At 32.4% G+C, this 21524-nt stretch overlaps 3 protein-coding genes across 3 annotated transcripts; 1 reads left to right on the top strand and 2 right to left on the bottom strand.

Annotated features, from left to right (window-relative positions):
• Nucleotides 1–6882: 6882 nt before the first annotated feature.
• On the top strand, nt 6883–9726 carry LOC125826853 (bidirectional sugar transporter SWEET4-like). Its single transcript, XM_049506196.1, has 5 exons — nt 6883–6945; nt 7248–7284; nt 7562–7940; nt 8393–8512; nt 9231–9726. Exons 1-5 carry the CDS (start codon nt 6900–6902, stop codon nt 9405–9407), a joined length of 759 nt encoding a protein of 252 aa, XP_049362153.1. The 5' UTR covers nt 6883–6899; the 3' UTR covers nt 9408–9726.
• A 743-nt stretch (nt 9727–10469) lies between these two features.
• On the bottom strand, nt 10470–11561 carry LOC125826772 (F-box protein At2g26160-like). The gene has a single exon (XM_049506108.1). It carries the CDS (start codon nt 11559–11561, stop codon nt 10470–10472), a length of 1092 nt encoding a protein of 363 aa, XP_049362065.1.
• Nucleotides 11562–12506: 945 nt separating this feature from the next.
• On the bottom strand, nt 12507–21089 carry LOC125826855 (mitochondrial pyruvate carrier 1-like). Its single transcript, XM_049506198.1, has 5 exons — nt 20967–21089; nt 18817–18933; nt 18676–18730; nt 18449–18584; nt 12507–12706 (listed from the first exon to the last, which is right to left on the bottom strand). The coding sequence occupies exons 2-5, from the start codon at nt 18907–18909 to the stop codon at nt 12673–12675; spliced, it is 318 nt and encodes a 105-aa protein (XP_049362155.1). The 5' UTR covers nt 18910–18933; nt 20967–21089; the 3' UTR covers nt 12507–12672.
• Between the last annotated feature and the right edge of the window lie 435 nt (nt 21090–21524).

Genomic DNA, 21524 nt, shown 5'->3' with positions numbered 1-21524 from the left:
TCACTCAAAAAAATTAATTTTTTCAAGTAAAATACGTGTCCAATACAACTTCAAAATTCAAAATAATTGTTTTTTTTTACAAACATCAACATTTTTTTAAGTGTCAACTATTTCTATGATCAAACGATGCTTAAATCCTTTTTAACATTTTAAGAATTGTTTCATAAAAAGGGGTTGTCTTATTTTGGGTTTATTTTCACATGGTGATTTTTTTGCACCTTTCAATTTGCTACAAATCTACGTGCATTGATGAGACATGTGATAGGTTTTACTAGGTTTTAAAAGAAAAAAAGAAACAATAAGAATAGGGTGACATAAATTGGAGGAAAAAAACATGCTTTAAAACTTCATTGTACCATTATAGACATGTTACTATCAACTCAATAATTTCTAGAATTATTTGGAATGTTTTTGGCACTGATTTTAAAGTGGAATTGGATTCATGGAATATTGGGATTTTGCTTTTTTGATATTCACATGTCAACAATATATTCCTATTTTCTCCTTATCCATCGGAGTTGAATTTAGGGCGAATTCTATGAACATATACATAATTTCGATCAAAATTTAATGAGTTTAACTTTTAATTTTCACCTTAAAACTAGTTTGAGTTTATAATGTTGAATTCATAATTTAAAGTTTGTTGAAAGTTGAGCGACTTAATTAGTGTCAGTAGTAGGAAAAGTAAAATAAAAATCGCAAAACAAGATTTTTTTTTTAAAAAAATCACAAGGTATGACTTGACATAACAAGTTATATGTTGCTTAATTCCTACATAAATTGTATGTAGTTAGATGCATAAGTTCAGTTCATGTAAGGCATAACTTAGTTCATACAAAACTTGTGCCGATAGAGACATAAGGTTAGTTTTAAAATATTATGCTTTAAGAAGTTCATAACCCACAAGTTATATGTCTTACCAAGCTTAGTTTCTATATAACTTATGTCCATGCAAAAAACTGAAGATATTGAGCCAGTTGAACCTGTTTATAAATTTTTAATCTTCGATCATTTTGAAATTATTATAAAAATCACACTTATTTTGAACTCACCGAAAAGATATGACGTCTCCAGTATTGATTCCATGCATGAAAGTAAACGCATTTTGGGTTATCCATTAGAAAGAAAGTGTTGTAAGTAAGTATATTTCAGAGTAAGGTTAAACCAATTTCTATTCAAACTTATCTTAGCTTAAAACTGAAATTAAGTGTTAAAGTGAACTACATGAAATATATTGGATGGACCATTTTTAAGCAAGACAAATAAAATACTCCCCCCGTTTACTTTTACGTGTTTATTTTAGATTTTGCTCCCTCTTAATAAATAATGATTGATATGGAAATTTTACTATATTGTTCATACTAATTGAGGTTAAGTATTAGATCGTCTTAGAAAATGATATGAGAAATATATAAGTCTTTTCTTGAAATGTTAAAATTTAAAATTGACCAGTAAAAATGAATGAATAAAGTATTTTCAACAATTTGTTTTCATCCACCTACAATTGAATAATGATTATTTCCATTATTACATCAATAAATTTTTTAAAAAGGAAATTGTTTGTCCATTTTTTGCATAAAATGGAATCATAATGGATTATTGGTGAAAGGGGACGGTGGCTATGGATGTAAAGGTTCTATGCACATTAATTGGATACAATTTAATGCTATTTTCCCTCCGTTCCACCAATAAAATTATAAAATTATTCGATAGTGTTATCGGTCTTTTTGTTATAGTAGAAAAAAAACTTTAGAATGACGTATTTTTATATTTAAATTGAAAATTTATGAAATATTGTAAATCTAAGCATACAATATGCACTAACTCAACTGATTCGAATTTATATCATTTATTATAAAGGGAAAGCATGGTAGAGCTCATATTCATTTCATCAAAATAAAAGTTGTATACAAATTGATTGGTCACAATTAATGCTCTTTTCCTCTTTGCAGTTTTCAATTTAATATGCATTTTGTGAGTCAATTTGAATTCACATAGTATACAATTTATTAAATTAAAAAGTTTTTTATCAAATTTATTTTTATTTTCCTAATTTAGATTCAAAAACTAAGTATAAAAAGATCTTTATCTATTCCAACAATTAATGATTTTATGCATTTTAAATGGGCACAATTAATCAATGCTCTTTTCTTCTTTTCAATTTTCTTTCATCTAGTATTCGCATTATATCACTGACTTAACACTTTGTTTGGATGGTTATTGCGTATTGTTTCATAATATATCATAGATATTATATTGTGTTGTATTTTATTATACTCGTGTCTTGTTTTAATAAAGACAATGTTTGGATAAATTGTATCGTTCTCCATCGTTACATAATGCCACACATTTATAATTTGAATGATAAATCTCCAAAAAAAGTAGGGTACGAGGTAGAGCTACTGTGAAAATGTAGGATAAAAGATGAAATTTATAATTATTAAATAATAAATAAAAATAAAATGAGAAGAAAATATTAAAGTAAAGACGCGATCACACCAAATCGGTCGTTACATAAAATAGGTTTTTTCGTTGTTACCTAATAATGGATTTAAATGATACGATACACTAGTATTTAAGCATCAAAACAAACATTGTATTTAAATTAACAATACAATACAACAGGTAACCATCATCCAAACAAGGTATATAATCAATTTGAATTCACGTAGCGTAAGACTCATCAAATGAGAAATAATATCAATCATGAATCTTTTTTATTTTTGAAGTTCAAACTAAAAATCTTTAATTCCGTCCCACCCAAGTAAAGATTTTATGCAATATTATTTGGGCTCAATTGATGGTCTTTTCCTTTTTTCAATTTCCTTATATGTACTTTTATTTATTTGGTATTCGATTTCTACTCAGTCGACTAATTCAGTCATGTGTCATTAAACATCATTATAAATAGAAGCATTCTTGCAACAAATTTACTTATTTTGAAAGACTTGTGCTCAAAATTTCTGATTAAAATTGAAGGAACACATTAAAAAAATTCATTTAATTAATTTCACCAACTACATACTTCATAACTAACAAGTTAATCAGAATTTATTATTGTTGTCAGAGAAATGAAGACAGTTGAGTTGGATTTCTCTTAAGTACTTAAAGTACGTACTTATTTTTTTGTCACTCTCTTAGTATCAAAAATGTTTACGCAAATGCATTGAATATTTATCCAACTGAATTTGGATGTTCTTGAAAGTTTTAAGAGCTCGTTTCGATTAGTTGGTTGTAAATAACTAATGAACATCAATGAAATTTTATAAATAAATTAAATAGTTATGAGTATAAATATAACCAGTATATATGAGGCAAAGCTAGAGGTCAAGGTACGAGTTCAGTTGAACTCAATAACTCTCGAGCCATAATAAAAAATAAAGAAAAAATGACGAACTAAATAGATAAAAGTTGTTCATTTAATAATACAATAATTAAGGTTTATGTTTTCGAATGGAATTAAGGGGTTAACCATTTAGACATGAATACTCTCTCCGTTTCATTTTAAGTATCGTTTTAGCATTTTTTATGCCCATTAGAAAAAATTAATAAATTCAAGCAATAATTTACTAAACTATTCTTATTTAATAAAGATAATTTTTGTCCTTATTAATTAAACATCTTATATAATTATTTATCAGAAATCATAATTTTTTTCATATACTTTAAATTTTGAATCTGACATCAACGATACTAAGTACATTTTGTAACACATGAATTGTAATGCCTAAGCATTTGAGTTTCAAAAAACATGTTGAAGCAAACTCCTTAATGTCTCAACTAACTTATAATAACTTCACAATGGCAGGTTAAATTTGTCCTTATATTATTAATACTTAAATGAAATAATTACTTATTTTTGTCTTGTTGTCTCCTACTTTCTGTTCTGCCTACACTATATTTAGTCATAATTTTTCGGTTTACAGTTACACATTTGCAAACGTTACATATATTGTCACCAAGTAAAACAAAAAAATAAATTTAAAAAAAAACGTTACACATTGCTCAAAAGGTCAATGAAGTAATTAATGACATAATAATAATTTAATTAGTGTTTGGTGATTAGTAGTACATAGCTAATTAAGGATTTATTAGTTCTTCTTGTTAGATTAAATGGGTAGAACAGTCAAAAAATAGTTAAATATCCTCCTTTCACGTATTGAATAAATCTTAATATTATATTTTGACTTAAAATACCCTAAACATATTGACTATTTGACTAAATGAGACGTTATAAGACTAACGATTAATTAGACAAGATGTGAATTTATAAAATTTGTATACGAGTGTATGATTAGTCCAAATATTAAGTCAACATGATACAATTATTTCACTCATATGTATTGATCCGACCTAATCATATAATCAAATTTGAATTTTTGAAATTTTTTTAACTTCCTTGATGAAATTTTGGTCCAAAGTCAAATATCATTCTTGTATAATCTAATAATTTCTGATTTTTTTAAAGCTATCTGATAGATTTTGGTCAAAAGTCAAACACCATATTTGTATAATTTAATTTCTGAAATAATCTCAAAATTTCGAAAATTAAGAAGATCAGTTGATTGACTACCTTATTTTTAAGAAAAAAATTATTCCAAATTCTCTTAATGAGATTGTTCCCCCTCTTTTTAATTTATGGTTATTTTTTGTTGTCTGTTGCATGAAATAGTATAATTAAGTTTTAATTCTTTTTATAAGTGTTTCCAAAATAACAAACAATATTAAGTAGAAAATAAAACTATATTTTTATATATGCTTATGTCATTTATACATAGATTTTAAGTAGCTCACGTTCAATACAAGTAACGTTCATCGACTGAACATCATAAAAAATATTGAACACCTTAAGTTATGGCGTAGCAATGCAATTTAATTGTGTAGGATTTCAGTCTCGAAAAAGAAAAAAATTATGATAAAAAGAACTTCCTACCTTAATAATTTCTGGTATATGATATAAATTTGAATTAGTTGAATTAATTAATTATAAATATCAAATGATTAAGTAAAAAAATAATAATATAAAAGTGCAAAATAGAAAGGAAGAAAAACGTCATGCCAATGATTTTCAACACATGATACCTACCACATTTTAAAAATTAATATTTCAAGTTTTCCATTTTTTTTTTTTTTTATTTCACATATAATTCCAATTATATATTTCACATTATTAACATGAGTGAGCAGTTACCAATGGCAACAATTCAATATTCTCAATTTTCCTTGACAAACCAAACACTACATAAAGTCCTGAAATTTCCATTACAACGTTGTCTGCTCGAAAAAATTCCATGGACCCCTCTGTCAGATATTTTTATAATAAATCACCTAATAAATAATTATAAAAATTTATCACTAACATATAATTAAAATATATTCATTTATACAAGTGAGATTAATTAGTAATTTAGAAAATAAGATAAGTTAGATTGTCGATGATCTAAGTTTCTCTTTTACACGCTCTTAAAAATCACGAACAAAAAATCACTATAACAAAAATAACTTTTAGCGGCAATAAATAGACACATTAATAAAAAGTGTTAAAGTTTTTACCGGCATTAGTGAAGTGTCATTGGATTATCCAATGTCGCTAAAGACTTTAGGAACACATACAAAGAATGCTTATAATTACCGCTAAAAATACATATTTAGCGGCAATTGTTAATTAATTGCCGCAAAAAATGATCATGTTTCTCTTTTATACGCCTTTAAAAAATTACGAACAGAAAATATTTGGTACTAATTACCCTTGACACTCTTTAGAAAAACAATTAATTTTATTTTAATTTTGTAAACTTATAGAGTAAGTATTTTGAGACGCACTTTTTAATAATGTTGGCAAGTAATATAAGATGGAGGGAGTAGTAATTGTGCTAAAGTAAAATAAAAATTACTACTCTGTCCATTCTTTTTTAATTTCAATTTAAGCTATTAAAATACTTATTAAAAATATTTAATAATAAAATTTAGTAATTAAATTAGCCTTTATTTGTTTAAATTATTGCACCCCATTCAAGAATTACTCATAATGCTAACTCCTACCAGACTCAAATGGATAAGGATAATATGGATAAGCTTAGCTTTGAATTCAGTGCAAGCTGCAAAGTAAAATCCATGCAAAAATAATTAATTCTCTCTATTTTTCAAAAAAAAAAAATTGCTGAAAATTCTTGAATGGAGTGCCTATAGTGTTCTTCTCTCTTCATTTAACCTTCATTTAATAAACTTAACTAGATTTTGAAGTTTTATTAGAATAAATTAATTATAATTTATATATTCAAAAAGTAATGAATTGTAGATTTTCTCATATTAATATAATAAGAAATTATATCTTAAGTTGTTGGTCAAATATTATGTAGTTTGATTCTTATAAAATAATAAAATAACAAGTATTTCAGGATGGAAGAAATATGACAATGTTTGACTGATCACAAAATCTAAAAAAGAAGAAGAAAGAATCTCAAAATTTATGATTTAAATAAATTATAGTTATTTGTATGATTACAATTCATTTATTAAGTGTAAAATAATATTAATTTTTAACGAAAAAAGTATAATATTTATTTGAAATTTAAATAAAAAAATATAACACGTAAATTGAAATAAATTATTTTTCATTTATTTCTTTTGTTGACTTTTATTTATTCATTTATCTTGTATTTATTGACCAACCAAATAATAATACATGTAATGCAAGGAGAGAGAGGGAGACTTTGCATGCTTTGATTTATTCATTTTATTTTATTTTGGACAAACCAAAATCAACCCCTTCCCCTTTACCCTTTATAAGGCTATCCATCTTCATTCTTTGATTCACACACTCACTCCACAAGTAAAAAAAAATAAAAAAATCAAGAAATTAAAATCAAGAAAAGATTCTTCTATTTTTCTTCATAGCTATGCTTCTTAATAGGGATAATGCTAGGTTTGCTGTTGGTGTTATTGGTTAGTTCTTCGTACTTTTTTGTCTCTACAAAACATACACACTCTGTGACGGAGCTAGAATTTTATCCGTGATTCATCATATCTACTGTATATACATATTATTCTTTCAATTTTATATATATGATGTAATTTTTTTCTATGAAAGAGATTTGAATAAACCCCTTTTGCTCATCTAGCTTCGTCCCTACACACTCAATAAAAACATATATAGAGAAAAATAGCTCATGATAATTATTACCTTCAATTTTATTTATTTTTTTAATGAAAAAACTGATTTTTTTGTTTTTTATTTTTATTTTCAGGGAATATCATTGCACTCATCTTGTTCTTGTCACCCTTGTAAGCTTCAATTCTCATGTTTTTCCTTTAATTAACTTTCCCTTACTCTAATAAAAATGCGTTTAAAGCACAAAGAGTTTAATTTTTATGCACCGCTTTTATAAAGAACTTTTTACACCATCAGATTATCGATGTATATAATGTAACTCATTTTTATTTATAGCATTTACTTTTTGTTTCATTTTAGATTTAGGTATTTGATTGATCTGACTTTTTAAAAGAAAAAAAAAGAAAAAAAACTTTTAAAACTTGTGATCTCAATTTTTTTTATTGACAGGACGACTTTCGTTCGTATATGGAAAAGCAAATCTGTGGAGCAATTTTCTCCAATTCCATACCTAGCCACATTTATCAATTGTGGGCTTTGGGTGATGTACGGTCTCCCATGGGTCACACCTAACAGTCTTTTAGTTATAACTATTAACGGAACCGGTCTAGGCATCGAGATCGTGTACCTTACGCTGTTTTTATTGTACTCGGATCGTAAGCAAAGGACGAAAGTTATTATAATCGTCATCGTTGAGATTATTTTTGTTGTTGCACTTGGCTTTGTTGTTCTAACTTTTGTCCATGAACCCAAGAAAAGGGCAGCTATTGTTGGTAGCATTTGCATGGTGGGCAACATTATGATGTATGCTGCTCCTTTGTCTGTCATGGTAAATATCTTTCACCTTTTTTTACCTCTTGCATGATTCGAGTTTTCTCCTGCTTGAGGAAGTATATATATGTAAGATGGTCCATATTGAGTAAAAAGAAGTTTGATCATTGGGCCCAGCCCGACCCGGCTTGGCCAAGCACCACCACCAAGCCCGGCCCCGGCTTGGTCTCTGATCGAATTCTTCTATTAGATATTTGTATATATATAGACATCATTTGTTATTATTAATGATTTTTATTCAATTGTTCATCTTTTAAGATGTTGAAGGATGGTTAATTGAGTATCATTTGCCAAAATATTATGATGTGTGTATATAAAAAGTTATTAAATTTGTGTTCATCTTGATTTTGCCACTTGTTGGTTAGGAAAGAAAATGAAAATATTTTTTTTAAAAAGGGAATCATGAAAATGTTATTTTTAAACTAAAGTTTATATTGTATTTAATTGCAGAAACTGGTGATCAAGACCAAAAGTGTGGAGTACATGCCTTTCTTCCTTTCACTTTTCTCATTTCTCAATGGTGTGAGTTGGACTTCTTATGCCCTCATCCGTTTTGATGCCTACATTCTTGTAAGTATAATAAACATTAGTTTTATTTAACTTTATATTAGAAAATATTTTATTTTTTTAAGAGTAGAGATACACTTGCAATAATTGATGATGTCATTTTTTGGCGCTGACAAATTTGACTTGTTGACGAATTATTTTTTCTCAATAACTAACACATAGTTTAATGACTTTAATGAGATAAAATTAGTCTTATAAATTAAATGATATTAACTCTATATAATCTAGGATTAAATGGAAATGATACTAATAAATAGTAATTATTAAATCATATACATAATGTCTTCTATTTTGTGGCATATATGATATGACATCTTTTTTGTGACAACTATTTTATACTCTATTTATGTTTATGTTTTTGTACGTTTATCAACAACCATTCTAAAAGAAAAAGAAAAAGAAAAAGAAAAAGTAAATAGGAACTTTTATTTTGATTGATTTGATTCTTTGATAATTTTAGTATGATAGCTCTAACTTAACCACCAAATCAAAATTATCTTGCTTTGTAATTTATCTAATTAAGCTAACAAATATCATTATTTGTCCCAAGAATCAATAAGAAAATGAGAAGTATTGTGTCCTACTTCTAAACTTTCCGATTAATCAATTCGTAATATCTACTAACATAACAATATGATACGACATGTTAAAATACACTGATAGTTCAAAATATTTGTATACGATCCATGTATATAAGTTTTTTTTGTCTTCTTCCTATTAGGCACCTAATTCAATGGGAACCCTTCTTGGGCTGGCCCAATTGCTGATTTATGCTGCATTTTACAAGTCCACTAAGAGACAGATGGCAGCAAGAGAGGCTAAAGGAGAAATGGTTATGACTGAAAAGTCTGTTTCGGGTCGGGTGGCCCAAAACCCGAGAAATGATTCTAGAGTTTAAGTTTGGGGTTTCTGAAAGCCCATTTAACTTTTCTATCTTGATGTTTGGGCCCAACTTTTGTTTTTCATGACTCCTTATTAGAACACCCACCCCCTCAACCCCACCACCCCACCGAAGGTACCCCTTACAATATGTAAGAAAGATAGAAATATCCTATAAATGAAATTAAGCTGAAAATCCAACAGTTTTCATTATAGAAAGTTGTTGTTTTCTTTTGGTTATATAATCATGTGATTTCTGAATTTAAAACTTGATAAATTTTTTCTGATTGGAGGAGTGATCCTACTTTATGTCAATAAACACATTATTTTAGCCAACATGTTAACTCGTGGCTTTTTTGTGATGATAGACTTGAACTTGATTAAAAATATACACTGTGTCGTGCTTTAAACTTGTTAAAATAATATATATATAGTTTAAGCAAAAGACACGATCAACAATGTTTGATGCGTATGTGTTAGATAAATATACACGTCATGTCTATTGAGTTGAATATAATGGATACCTATAGATTCTCCTAGACCTACTATAGGCATAGTCAATATTAGAAATTTATGAATTTAAAATTCTAATCTCTTTAAGTTAGAGAATTTTAAATTAAAAATTTGTAGGTCATAAAATATATACATGGTTCCCATCTCCACAAGAAAGCGCCTTAGTCAAACTAGAGTTCGATGAATCATAGTAGCACGGGGTCTGGGGTCATATCAACCCAGGCGGAACATAGTATATGTAAATATTCATTAAATTTGCAAATAATTATAGTATGGATGAACTCATAATCTTATAAATACAGCGAATTAAATGTTACGATTCTTCCAACGAGGAACAACATCCAAATATAGGGGTAAATGTTGATAGAATCGTAGTAAATATATTTATTTTGCTCGTCACAAACAAGAAAGAGCACAAAAACACTCTGCTTTGGCCACATTTTATAAGATGAAAAACATATGCTGCATAACACACATTAGAATTGATTAAATACAACAACATTTTATTCCAATGAAGGGAAATAAATTAAATAGCTCAATTAGACTTTAGAATAATAATTTGAACAACTCAGAGACAACAACCCCTCCGAGTCACATGGCGGTGTTGGAATGATGGTGTAACCCAAGTTAGCGGACAAATAGAACTTGGTCCAGGATGAAAATATTCAATTTTTTCATTTTCAATATTGTATGTCCACATATCAGTAAAATATATGTGATTAGGCTTGACTACTCCTCGAAATCCAGAGCAATTAATAATACTACCTCCATCATTGCTCAAGAAAATTGATGAATCTCCCAAGTTGGTTATATTGTTCAATCTACCTGTGAATGTATCTAATTCGGACACTTTATATCTCAAGTGCGTACTAGACTTGGTAACGATTAATAATGCATTGGATGTTTTGACTAGTCTGTAATACTGTTTATTTGGATAATTATTACCATCCACCCTGGCAACAAATCGTGGCTTAACATGAATTGATTTTGACTCCATAACAATGTCAAAAACCCAAAGTTGTCCATAACAAGTGACACAATAAAATTGGCCATTATAGTAAATGATACTAGTGGCGTTACCCCATGTATGAATAGTTGTATTGATATTACTACGACTCCACTTGCGGTCTCCTGATCGCCAAAAAGCCAAATAATTATCATGGTCTATAAGAACAGAAATCATCAATACGTAATCTGATGTAATAGAAGGACTGGCAGATAAGGCAACTTTTTGGATAAGTGACTCCTCTCCAATAGACATTATTTTCACACCAAGTGAAACCACCAATGATATTAGTGGAGGAAGTTGAATTTGGGTACGGGAGAAAGGGTGCAACAAGTTCATCTTTTTTCTGTAGCATGACATGGTACAAAGCCATCCCTCGGATGACACACAATCTCTACCTCTAGCTTCGGGGAGAACTACTCGTACAACTTTCTTCTTGGATAGAGAGTAAAATTCTCGATATTTGTGATATTTGTTATCTTTGGTAGCATTCAACATAAGCAATGGAACTTGAGGCGAAAACATGTCATCCTTAGTGATAGCAACTCGCCACGAGGTACAAACAGCACGTAAAGCAATGAAATCTTCCATCACTTTAACACGATTCGCTATCTTAACAAGGAGATCGACAGGCAGTTCTTCCCATATCGCCATAGGTATAGGGAAGAACAAACAAAGCTGAAGTTAGAATTTTATTCTTTATGGATTTTACTTGAGGATATGTATTTTGTATTTACATAGGTTGTGTAACAAATTTAGGACTCTTGTTAATTAAGGACTCTATAAGAGTCCCTCAGCTACAAGTTTGTCAAACAGACCCTGCCTCATTTTATGTGACGAATAATCTTATTAGTTATTACCTTACCCTTTTTATAGTAACTATATTATGTATCTTACATTTCTTGGTGGTTTATCCTTCAAGTGACAATATGTAACAATGAAGAACGATACAATCTCTCCAAACTTTGTATTCACTAAAACAATACAATATAGTACCTTTGAAATAATAAGTAACGACCATCCAAACAAATTGTATGAATTATAACTCTTAATTTTGCCAAGGATTTGAGTTACTTACTCCGAGAATAGAACGAAAAAATGGTTTTGTTATAGCGGCAATGCAAATTACAAAACTAGATAGAAAAAACGTTTATGTATTAGCAACAATACAAATTAAAGAACTAGAATAGAGAAACGTTTTGGTATTATATATATGCAATAGCTCAAATGGGAAAACAAAATATTGGTAGTGTCTGTTCGGACTTAGCTTAGTTAATCTTTATTATACGAGATACAAATATGATATGATATGTTTTCATCTCACCTGATACTTATTTATTTATCGACACCGCTCTTAATATAATTTAATTGAGCTTAATATTTATGTCACTAAAAAGAGACAGGCCGATGCAGTATAAGCTCCAGCTATGCGCAAGGTCCATAAATAGACTAGACCACCACAAAGGTCTATTGTATACAGTCTTATCCTGTATTTCTGCAAAAGGTTATTTCTTCCCGATCACATGATAACAACTCTACCAATTATGCTTCAAGTCACTATTATCGTAAATTTTGGATCAGCAGATATTTCTCAACCGATTCCAAAAATCATTACTTTTTTCTTGGTTTATTAACGTGTAGATCCAACAGTTACTCAAACTGCAAAAGTTTAATGCTTCTTTATAAACATTTTTGCAACAATTGATGAAAGCATTCAGAAATGCCAAGCAAATTTGTCCAAAAATAAACAAGAAAGAACACTAGATCACTCAGCTTTGGCTGCATTCTGTTGCAAATATCTGCAGGGAAAATAGAAAGCAGAAACATCAGATGAAAAGCACATGTAGCAAAATTTTATTAGAGTGTAATTGCAAGCAGAAGATTCGAAAGCACAATAAAATCCTCGGATTATCTAGGTTCACAAGAAACACTTGTTGATTTCTTCTCATCTATCTAAGCGTTAGTGGAGAGAGTTATTCGGTACCAGTGTTGGTGATAAATAGCAGGTACCCTGTGGAATAAGCCTAATTGTGCGCTAGATGGCCCCAACACCGCGATTTATCAAAAAAAAAAAAAAAAACTATCTAGGTTCGCAAGAATGTTTAAGTAGGCAGTCTCAACTCTCAAGTCATAGATAAAGCTATAACAACTGGCTACACCACCTGTTTTCGGCATCTTTGAAAGAAAACTAAAATTGTGTGCATGTCGTCTAGAACTCTGCTGCCAAATGGTGCAAGTGCTCATGGGAAAAAATCAGATATGTAATCATTCTTTTGGCGTATCCTTTTTCCCTACTTCAACATACCACATTAGTTATATACCTTCAGCACCTCCTCTTTAAATCCCAATCAGACAGTGTAGTAATCAAATCAATGGTAAAGGAGTAATCGTGGCATAATATCCAATATAATACCATACGATCAATATTTCCCCGTCCCTCTTAATCCAGTGTCGTTTGACAATGGACTATGGGACTCTTTCAGGAGTAGGGGAACCGGAGAATAAAGACGTAGACGATGAGCAGGCACAACTAGAAACAGAGGTTTTTCCCACCATGAATCAATGGAAAATTTGTGTTATAGAACATGAATTTCCCACCAAACTAGCTCACGGGGAAAACACATGTAAGAAACAGATTCTCATTGAAACACTGAGAGGCTTCCTAATTTTTCGGTGTGAAAACACTACTATTTTTTCTTTTCTCACTAATTCAATCAAAATATTTGTGGGAATAGCTACTTAACATTTATCAGTAGGAAATTTCAATGGGAAAATAGTTATTTTCTAGTAGTGCAGGTTACCTAAAGCACAAATACATATCAACCCTTTCCCCTAGTAGATATTTGACACCCTAGGGAGTCGTCAAAGTATGAGTCTACACACTTGCTAGCTAAAACTGGATCGTCAAAGACAGGATTCCTTTTTTTTTTTGATGAAGTAAGTGTTCCATTGAAGGCATCAAGAAGATGCAAATTAGATACAAAAGTAGAAGCAAAAACAGTTGGTCTGCTGGCTCAAGTACAATTATGCTAAAACTAAGGAGCCAACAAAATTTGAAAAACTATCCAGGGAATCTACATAGGACAAATTAACCCAACTGTACAGACACATAAGGCATTCCGCTTTGAGAGAATGTAAAGGAGTTGATAGACCTTCAAAACATCTTCTGTTCCTTTCCCTCCAAATACTCCAAAAAATTGCTGCAGGTATCATCTTCCAAGTCTGTTTGATGGTGCTGTCAACTTTCCAGCAACACCAACTCTCATAAGCTTCTTTGATACTATGTGGCATGACCCAACTGAGTTCAAAAAGAGAGTAAAACATATTCCACAATTTTGCTGTAACAGTACAATGCAGAAAAAGGTGCCTATTGCTCTCTGCTGCTTTCTGACATAAGTAGCATCCATTCACAATGATGCGTTTCCTTTTATAGAGGTTGTCTTGAGTTAGGCATGCTTCATATAGTGCAGTCCAGCAAAAACAGACGATCTTGGGCGGTAGCTTGATTTTCCAAATTAATTTCCATGGCCAGTGGTCAGTGACTGCATTAAATGCTCTTGACTGCTTGTAGGCTGCACTCACTGTGTAATTCCCGTCTCCTGTAATACCCCATTTGAACTGATCTGTTGCCTGAGTGTTGAGAGAGAAACTCTGTAGAGTCTGTAGTAGTTTGATCAGGTCATTAAACTCCCAATCCTGCATATTCCTTCTAAACATAATGCTCCAGGTTGTTCCATCTCTATTTTGAGAAATTGTTGAGTCTGGATCCCTGGCTAAGTTGAAAAGACTTGGATAATCATCCATCAGAACTGTGTTGCGAAGCCATTTGTCTTTCCAAAATCTGATATGAAGTCCATTCCCCACTGTGAAGTGCTTATGCTGAGAAAATTTCTCCCATAGCTTGCATATGTGTTTCCAGACTCCGACCCCATAAGGTGCTTTTGAAAGACTGGTGCACCAATGACTTTGTATCCCATGCTTTGCACTGACCACATCCTTCCATAAAACATGTTCCTCCTGTGTGTATCTCCATAACCATTTCATAAGTAGACACTTATTATGCAGCGCCAAATCCTTGATCCCTAACCCCCCCTGTAGTTTAAGAAGAAGGACTTTTGGCCATTCCACCAGATGATACTTGTGCTTCTCACTATTCCCTTCCCATAGAAAATCTCTCCTGATCTTGTCAAGTTGTTCCAACACTTTGCCAGGAATAGGAAAAAGTTGCATATAGTATGTGGGAATACTATCAAGTACACTGTTGATCAGTGTAAGTCTGCCCCCTGTCGATAGGTACTGCATCTTCCAGGAGGCAAGTTTTTTCTCAAACTTCTCAATAACTCGTCCCCATATAGCTGTTGACTTATACTTTGCACCCAATGGCAACCCCAAATAGGTTGCCGGGAATTCACCCACACTACATCCCAAGATACCTGCTAATTCCTCCAAGTTTAGCACCTCATTAACAGGATAGATCACACTTTTTAGCATATTGATGTGCAAACCTGAGAGGGCTTCAAAAATCAAAAGGGTTAGATTCAAATAAAGAACTTGACTCCTGTTTGCCTCACAAAATATCAGAGTGTCATCTGCATAAAGCAGATGAGAGATGTTTGTAGTGATCATGCTCCCCACATCAAAACCATTCAGCCATTGCAATTGCTTGGCTTTATCTAACATTCTGCTTAAACCCTCCATTGCAAGTATGAAGAGAAAAGGAGAAAGTGGATCTCCCTGCCTCAAACCTCTTTGTGGGGAGAAAAACCCAACTGGACTTCTGTTGATGAGAATTGAGTATTTTACTGTAGAAATGTTGAAATTGATCCAATTGATCCATCTTTCACCGAACCCCATTTGCCTAAGGATGGAAAGAAGATATGACCAATTCAACTGATCAAAGGCCTTCTCTATATCCAACTTGCATAAGATGCCCGCCCCTCCGTTTTTTATTTTCCAATCAAGAACCTCATTTGCAATCAGTGAGGCATCAGTGATTTGCCTATCTTTAAGAAAAGCATTCTGGTGTTTAGAGACTAGCTTTCCCACAACTGTCTTTAACCTTTCTGCCAGGACTTTAGCTATGATCTTGTAGACACTCCCAATTAAACTAATTGGCCTATAATCTTTGAGTTCTATTGCTCCTTTTTTCTTGGGAATGAGAGCTATGAAGGAGGCGTTGCATGATCTAACCATCCAGCAATGTTGATGGTAATGGTTCATAGCTGCCAGTATGTCAACTTTGATGAAGTCCCATGATTTCTGATAAAATGCCATTGTGTACCCATCTGGCCCTGGTGCCTTGTCGGGAGCGCAAGACTGAATAGCTGCCAATACTTCCTCTTCTTGAAAAGTTGCTTCCAGATTAAACTTTTCCTCAACTGAGATGGATGGAATGCCTTCAAAGTTGGCTGAAGGCCTCCACTGTTCAGGTTCAGTGTACAAACTTTCGTAAAAATCAACAGTTTCTTGCTTTATCCTATGCTTATCTTCAATGATCTCAGTTCCCACTTTGAGTTTGTCTATGCAATTGCCCTTTCTATGAGAATTTGCAATTTTTTGGAAGAACTTTGTGTTCTTGTCTCCCTCTTTGAGCCATAAGCATCTGGATTTCTGTCTCCATGAGATTTCCTCAGCTTTAACTAGTTGTTGAAGCTCAATTCTCAGGTTCATCATCTGAATAAGTTCTGGAACTGTTAATTGTCTACTTTCAGCTGCTTGCTCAAAAGCTGCCAGCTCATCTAGAGCTCTGGTTTTCCTGGTCTCTACCTTGCCAAATTCTTCTCTGTTCCAGTTTGTTATATCCCTCTTCAACCTTTTCAATTTCTGAAGTAGTACAAAGTCCGCCCTGCCCACTATATTGTAGCTCTGCCACCAATATTCTAGCTTCTCTAGAAACCCTTCTGATTGAAGCCACATGTATTCAAACTTGAAGTATGAAGGGCTAACATCCCAGTCTCCGCATTCAAGTAGAATAGGCTTATGATCAGAGATTACTTTTGGGAGAGCTGATTGTTTTACATCCTTGAATGAGTCACTCCACTCGGTGGAGATGAGAAATCTATCAATTCTAGATGCTTGCACAAAATTATCACCCCTAGACCATGTAAATTGAGCCCCTTGTAATGGCAAATCAATCAGGTTAAGGTCCTGAATGGTGTCTGAGAAGGATCTCATGGCACTAGTCCTTCTCAAGCAATTTAATTTCTCGCTTTCAAATCTGCACACATTGAAATCACCCCCTAATACCCAATGTCCATCCCATAACCCCCGAACTCCAGCAATTTCGTGCCACATCTCTTCCCTTTCCGGATCTGTGTGAGGTCCATAGATACCTGTAAAACACCATCTGAACTCCTCTTGAATGCTCTCTAGCATACAAGATATGGAATAAGAGCCTTGGAGAGTGTCTGTTTTGACCCACTGCCTCTTGTCCCAAATTATTATTATTCCACCCCTAGTACCACTTGCTTCTAAAGTTGCCCAGTCAGCCCACCTATTACCCCATATTTGTTGTATCCACGTAGTAGACCAATTCTCTACTTTTGTTTCTTGCAAACACAGAACATCGACTTTCCATTTTTGAATGAGAGATTTGATGGTGCTCCTCTTGCTACTCTCATTTACCCCCCTTACGTTCCAGCTTAGGATTTTTAGTTTCATCCAGAACCGGAGTTGTATTGCCTACCCCCAATTCCATTGTTCTGTTGCCCCTTTTTGTCATAATTGATCCCACATATCAATCTTTTTATCTCCCCTTCTCCTTTGGCCTTCTTCTCTTTTCCAGGTTGTTGCTTAGGTTCTTGTTGTTGGATTTGGAACTGCCTCCTTTGCTCCATCCTTAGAATAATATCTAGAAGTTCATGTTCGAACCCAGTTGCGTTGACCCCGAAAGCTTTGCATGCCTTGACCATTTTAATTCTAGTCCACTTTGAAGTCTCAATTAGATTGGGCTTTTGAATTAACTGAGCTTCAGACCCACCTTCGTACCATGTTAAAGGGAGTGCTTCGCTGATCGAAATAGAGGAAAATTCCGAGTCTGATTGATTTGCGTGAGCCAAATCCAGTTTCAGAGTTGGATCACGAAGAAGTAGAGGTTTCCTTCCATGAGAGTCTGCTTCGTCGTCTGCTTCTGATGGGCAGTTTGCACTGTTTTGACATGATTCTGTAATCAATGGAGCACTGACCATCGAACTTTGATGATGATCTTATCTCTCCTAAGGGTCCATTGGCTGTATGTATGTTTTCTTCTTCTTTTCTCTCACTTTTTTCCCTAGCTAGTACTCCCTCTATCTCATAAAAATCTCAATTTATGTGTTTCAAAAAGATTGTCAATTTATGTAGTGTAACTTTTCAATTACAACATGCTACATGGCAATGTTTAAGACTAAAAGTATGAAATTCAAAGGACATTTTGCTACACAATACACATCTTTAGTTTAAGACTACAAGATTCAAGTCTCATTTACTTTCTTAAACTCCGTGCCAGTCAAACTAAGTCAATAAAATGAAATGGAAAAAGTATTATTTTATTGATCACTTACCCTTGACTCTTTGCCCAACGTGATAGTTGATAGAGTTGCACTGACTCATTTGAGGCATGGCATGCCAGAAGAAGATAATTCCGAGGCTGAACCATCCATGCAAATCTCATGAACAATGCAGAATAAACACACATTGCTGCAACACCCAGAAGGAAAAGAAGGATGAGGGTGGGCGTATACCATTTCAAGTCAACGACTCAACGTCCATTTAAATACAAATTTTCTACCTGAGGTCATGTTGCCTGATATCATTTCTGGTGGTTTTTGTGTGTCGACCAGTCCCTACAATGTACCATCAATGAAACTCAGCCAAAAGAGTTAACTAGAAGTGAATAACATAATGTAAATTTTGAAATAGATAGGCATACAGCAATGACAAATCCCCAGTTGGCTACAGGACCCCAAAAATGAGTTGTCTTAGGGCCAACAGGGCTGTTCAAAAATGCCTTGAATGAAGCCATTTCTGACAAGCTATATGAAATATCCTGCAATTGTTAAAACAAACTTAGGTATATCAACAACAATTGAGACATAAGCATATGACAATAGTTAGCAATTAAATTGAGTATTACCAGAACTGCTAAAACATGAAATATCCTGTTAATGTAGCAGCAGGCAGCAGCCAAGATAACATATAACATCGAAAAAGGGGGAAGCTAAACACATTTACCTTTCTGTGATCTGTCAGGAATTAACAAGAAACACTGTGCAAAATCACCAGAAGAGTATCTAATACCGTGCTTCACTCCTAAGAAAGTTGGGTCAGTGCAAGACCACCAATGGACAGAAAAATTTCACTTTACCGGGAACGAGATTGCAAAAGCGGTTCGAAGCAGTGAGAATATCAGGAAGGAACTCTGAAATTTCTACCACTAATGACATATCAATCTTTTAGATGCAATAAATAAGAATCTAAGGAGTTATGCCTTCTGTTGTAACCTTCAATCGTGTTCAAATAAAAATGGAGAAAAGCTGAATATGGTGTTATATGCATTTCCACAGAACCGTTCCAACCACAATTTACAACCCACTACTTTTCAGATGATCTGCCATTTTAAGCAATCCTCAACCCAATTCACCGCCTACGTGCCCTTTACACGCAGTCATTCTGAAGAACACTTACACTTGTAATAAAAGCAACCAAAACCAAAAGATGCTTTGGTCAGAGCCATGAATTACTCATACTTCTAACAGTCTCACATCATCTTACCATTAAATTCTCTTACTCATAATCCCATGTGTTATTCCGATGTTTATGGTTTTAACACAGGACACAGCTATTTAAGAGAGAGGAAATGAAATAATAATAAAGATATAGAGCTATTTATTTATTTATTTATATAAAAGAGAGCTATACCGGAAAATGCCGATATAGATCATAGTTTGTCATGAGGGTGAGTATCTTGCATATAATTAGAATGTTCTTTCACCATCTCATCCGGCACCTAGCACAATCATTTGAACCTCTTACTCATTAAGTCACCACCCAATTAAAACCACCTCCGCGACCACTAGTTTCCATCTTCAACTCTAGCACCAAGAACAACCCACCAACCAAAGAAGGTCCATAGTACAAACTTCTATGAAAATAAACACATAGTAGTGAACAACCACCATTTTAACTAAGCAAAAAAACACAGACCTAACAAGCACAAGAAGCAAAATAATACTATATCTTCCACTCCATATACATTAAAAACATTGAGGGCAAAATTCACAAATTCTGAATCACAATAATTTTTTATTAATTCAATCTCCACACATGTCACTGACTATTTTCACCTATCAATCAATTAATAAACTTAGCCTCAATCCTAAACTATTTGGCCCCTTCTATATAACTCCTCTACACCAAATACACTATATCCGCAGGGGCATAGCTATGTACACCAAAGGGTGGTCAGTTCAGTTGGACACCTTTTTCCCGAAAAACTATACAGCATATATAGGTCAACTCTTACTTCTTACACATATATTAAATGTTCAACATAGGGGCGGAGCTAGATCTTCTAGCATACAGATTCGGCAGAACCCAATAGTTTTGACTCAAACCATGTACTTCTGTTTAAAAATCTATTTAATATATATAAATAATTTATCAAGAACCTGATAAGTTGCATAAGCTCAAAATTAACACCCTTAGCGAAATTCCTCCCTTCACCATTGCACTATTCAGCCATTTTATTTCTCCAATTTGCAACTAATAAGCAGAAAAATCAAAACTTGAGCAAACATAAAAGCCCTCCCCCATCCCACCCCACCCCCAACAATCCAGGATGCTGTGGCAATACTGTTATTTCTATGGGGTCCTTTCTTTTGCTAATTAACCAAGTAATATTCGGTTTAAATTCATAAAGATTATATCTATACAATAAAGATTGAATCTTTTTCTCAAAGGGATGATAAAAAACAAGAATTGCAGAAATTAGATTTTAAAAAAGCATGTGAAACTGCAAAAACAAGAATACCCTTTATTAATAAACTGATTTAAAATCAAATTTTATAGTAAAAATCTTACCTTTATTAGAGATCTGAAACTGAGGGCTTCTGTTGGCGATTGTGTATAAAGTGGTGCTACTCTTTAGTTGGTGGTGTTCGTCAAAGGCAGGGAAAGAATCATTTTGGCTTAATAACCTTTTTGGTCCCTCAATTACTGTAAGTCTCTAATTTTAGTCCTTTTAGTAATATTTAACACAAGGTATCTTCTTGTTGTCAATATTTAAAAGAAAATAAATTAAACTTTTAATAATTTGGAATGTGCAATTTTGATCTTTTTGTTTATTAATATTCACACATTTTCTGAATTATTAGTCGTTTCACCATTTAATTATTTATGTATTATGTAAAGTTTCTCTAGTTTTTTCTTATTTGATGTCTGATGGTAATATATTCTTAAAATAGTTTTAAATATAACGTATTTTGACCAAATTTTATGTAACGAAATTTAACTTAACATGAACTCATGAAGTATAAGAAATAAATGAATGTATAAAAAAATTAAAGATAGAAGACTTCCCTATGTTACACCAATTATACTCAAAGTACCAAAATTATCATTTTAGACTAGGGATAATGA

The sequence above is a fragment of the Solanum verrucosum genome, unplaced genomic scaffold, assembly GCF_900185275.1.
Source record: "Solanum verrucosum unplaced genomic scaffold, falcon-dt-bn FXZP01000060.1, whole genome shotgun sequence".
In the NCBI taxonomy this organism is placed as follows: Eukaryota; Viridiplantae; Streptophyta; class Magnoliopsida; order Solanales; family Solanaceae; genus Solanum; species Solanum verrucosum.
This window is presented reverse-complemented; position numbering and strand designations above follow the sequence as displayed.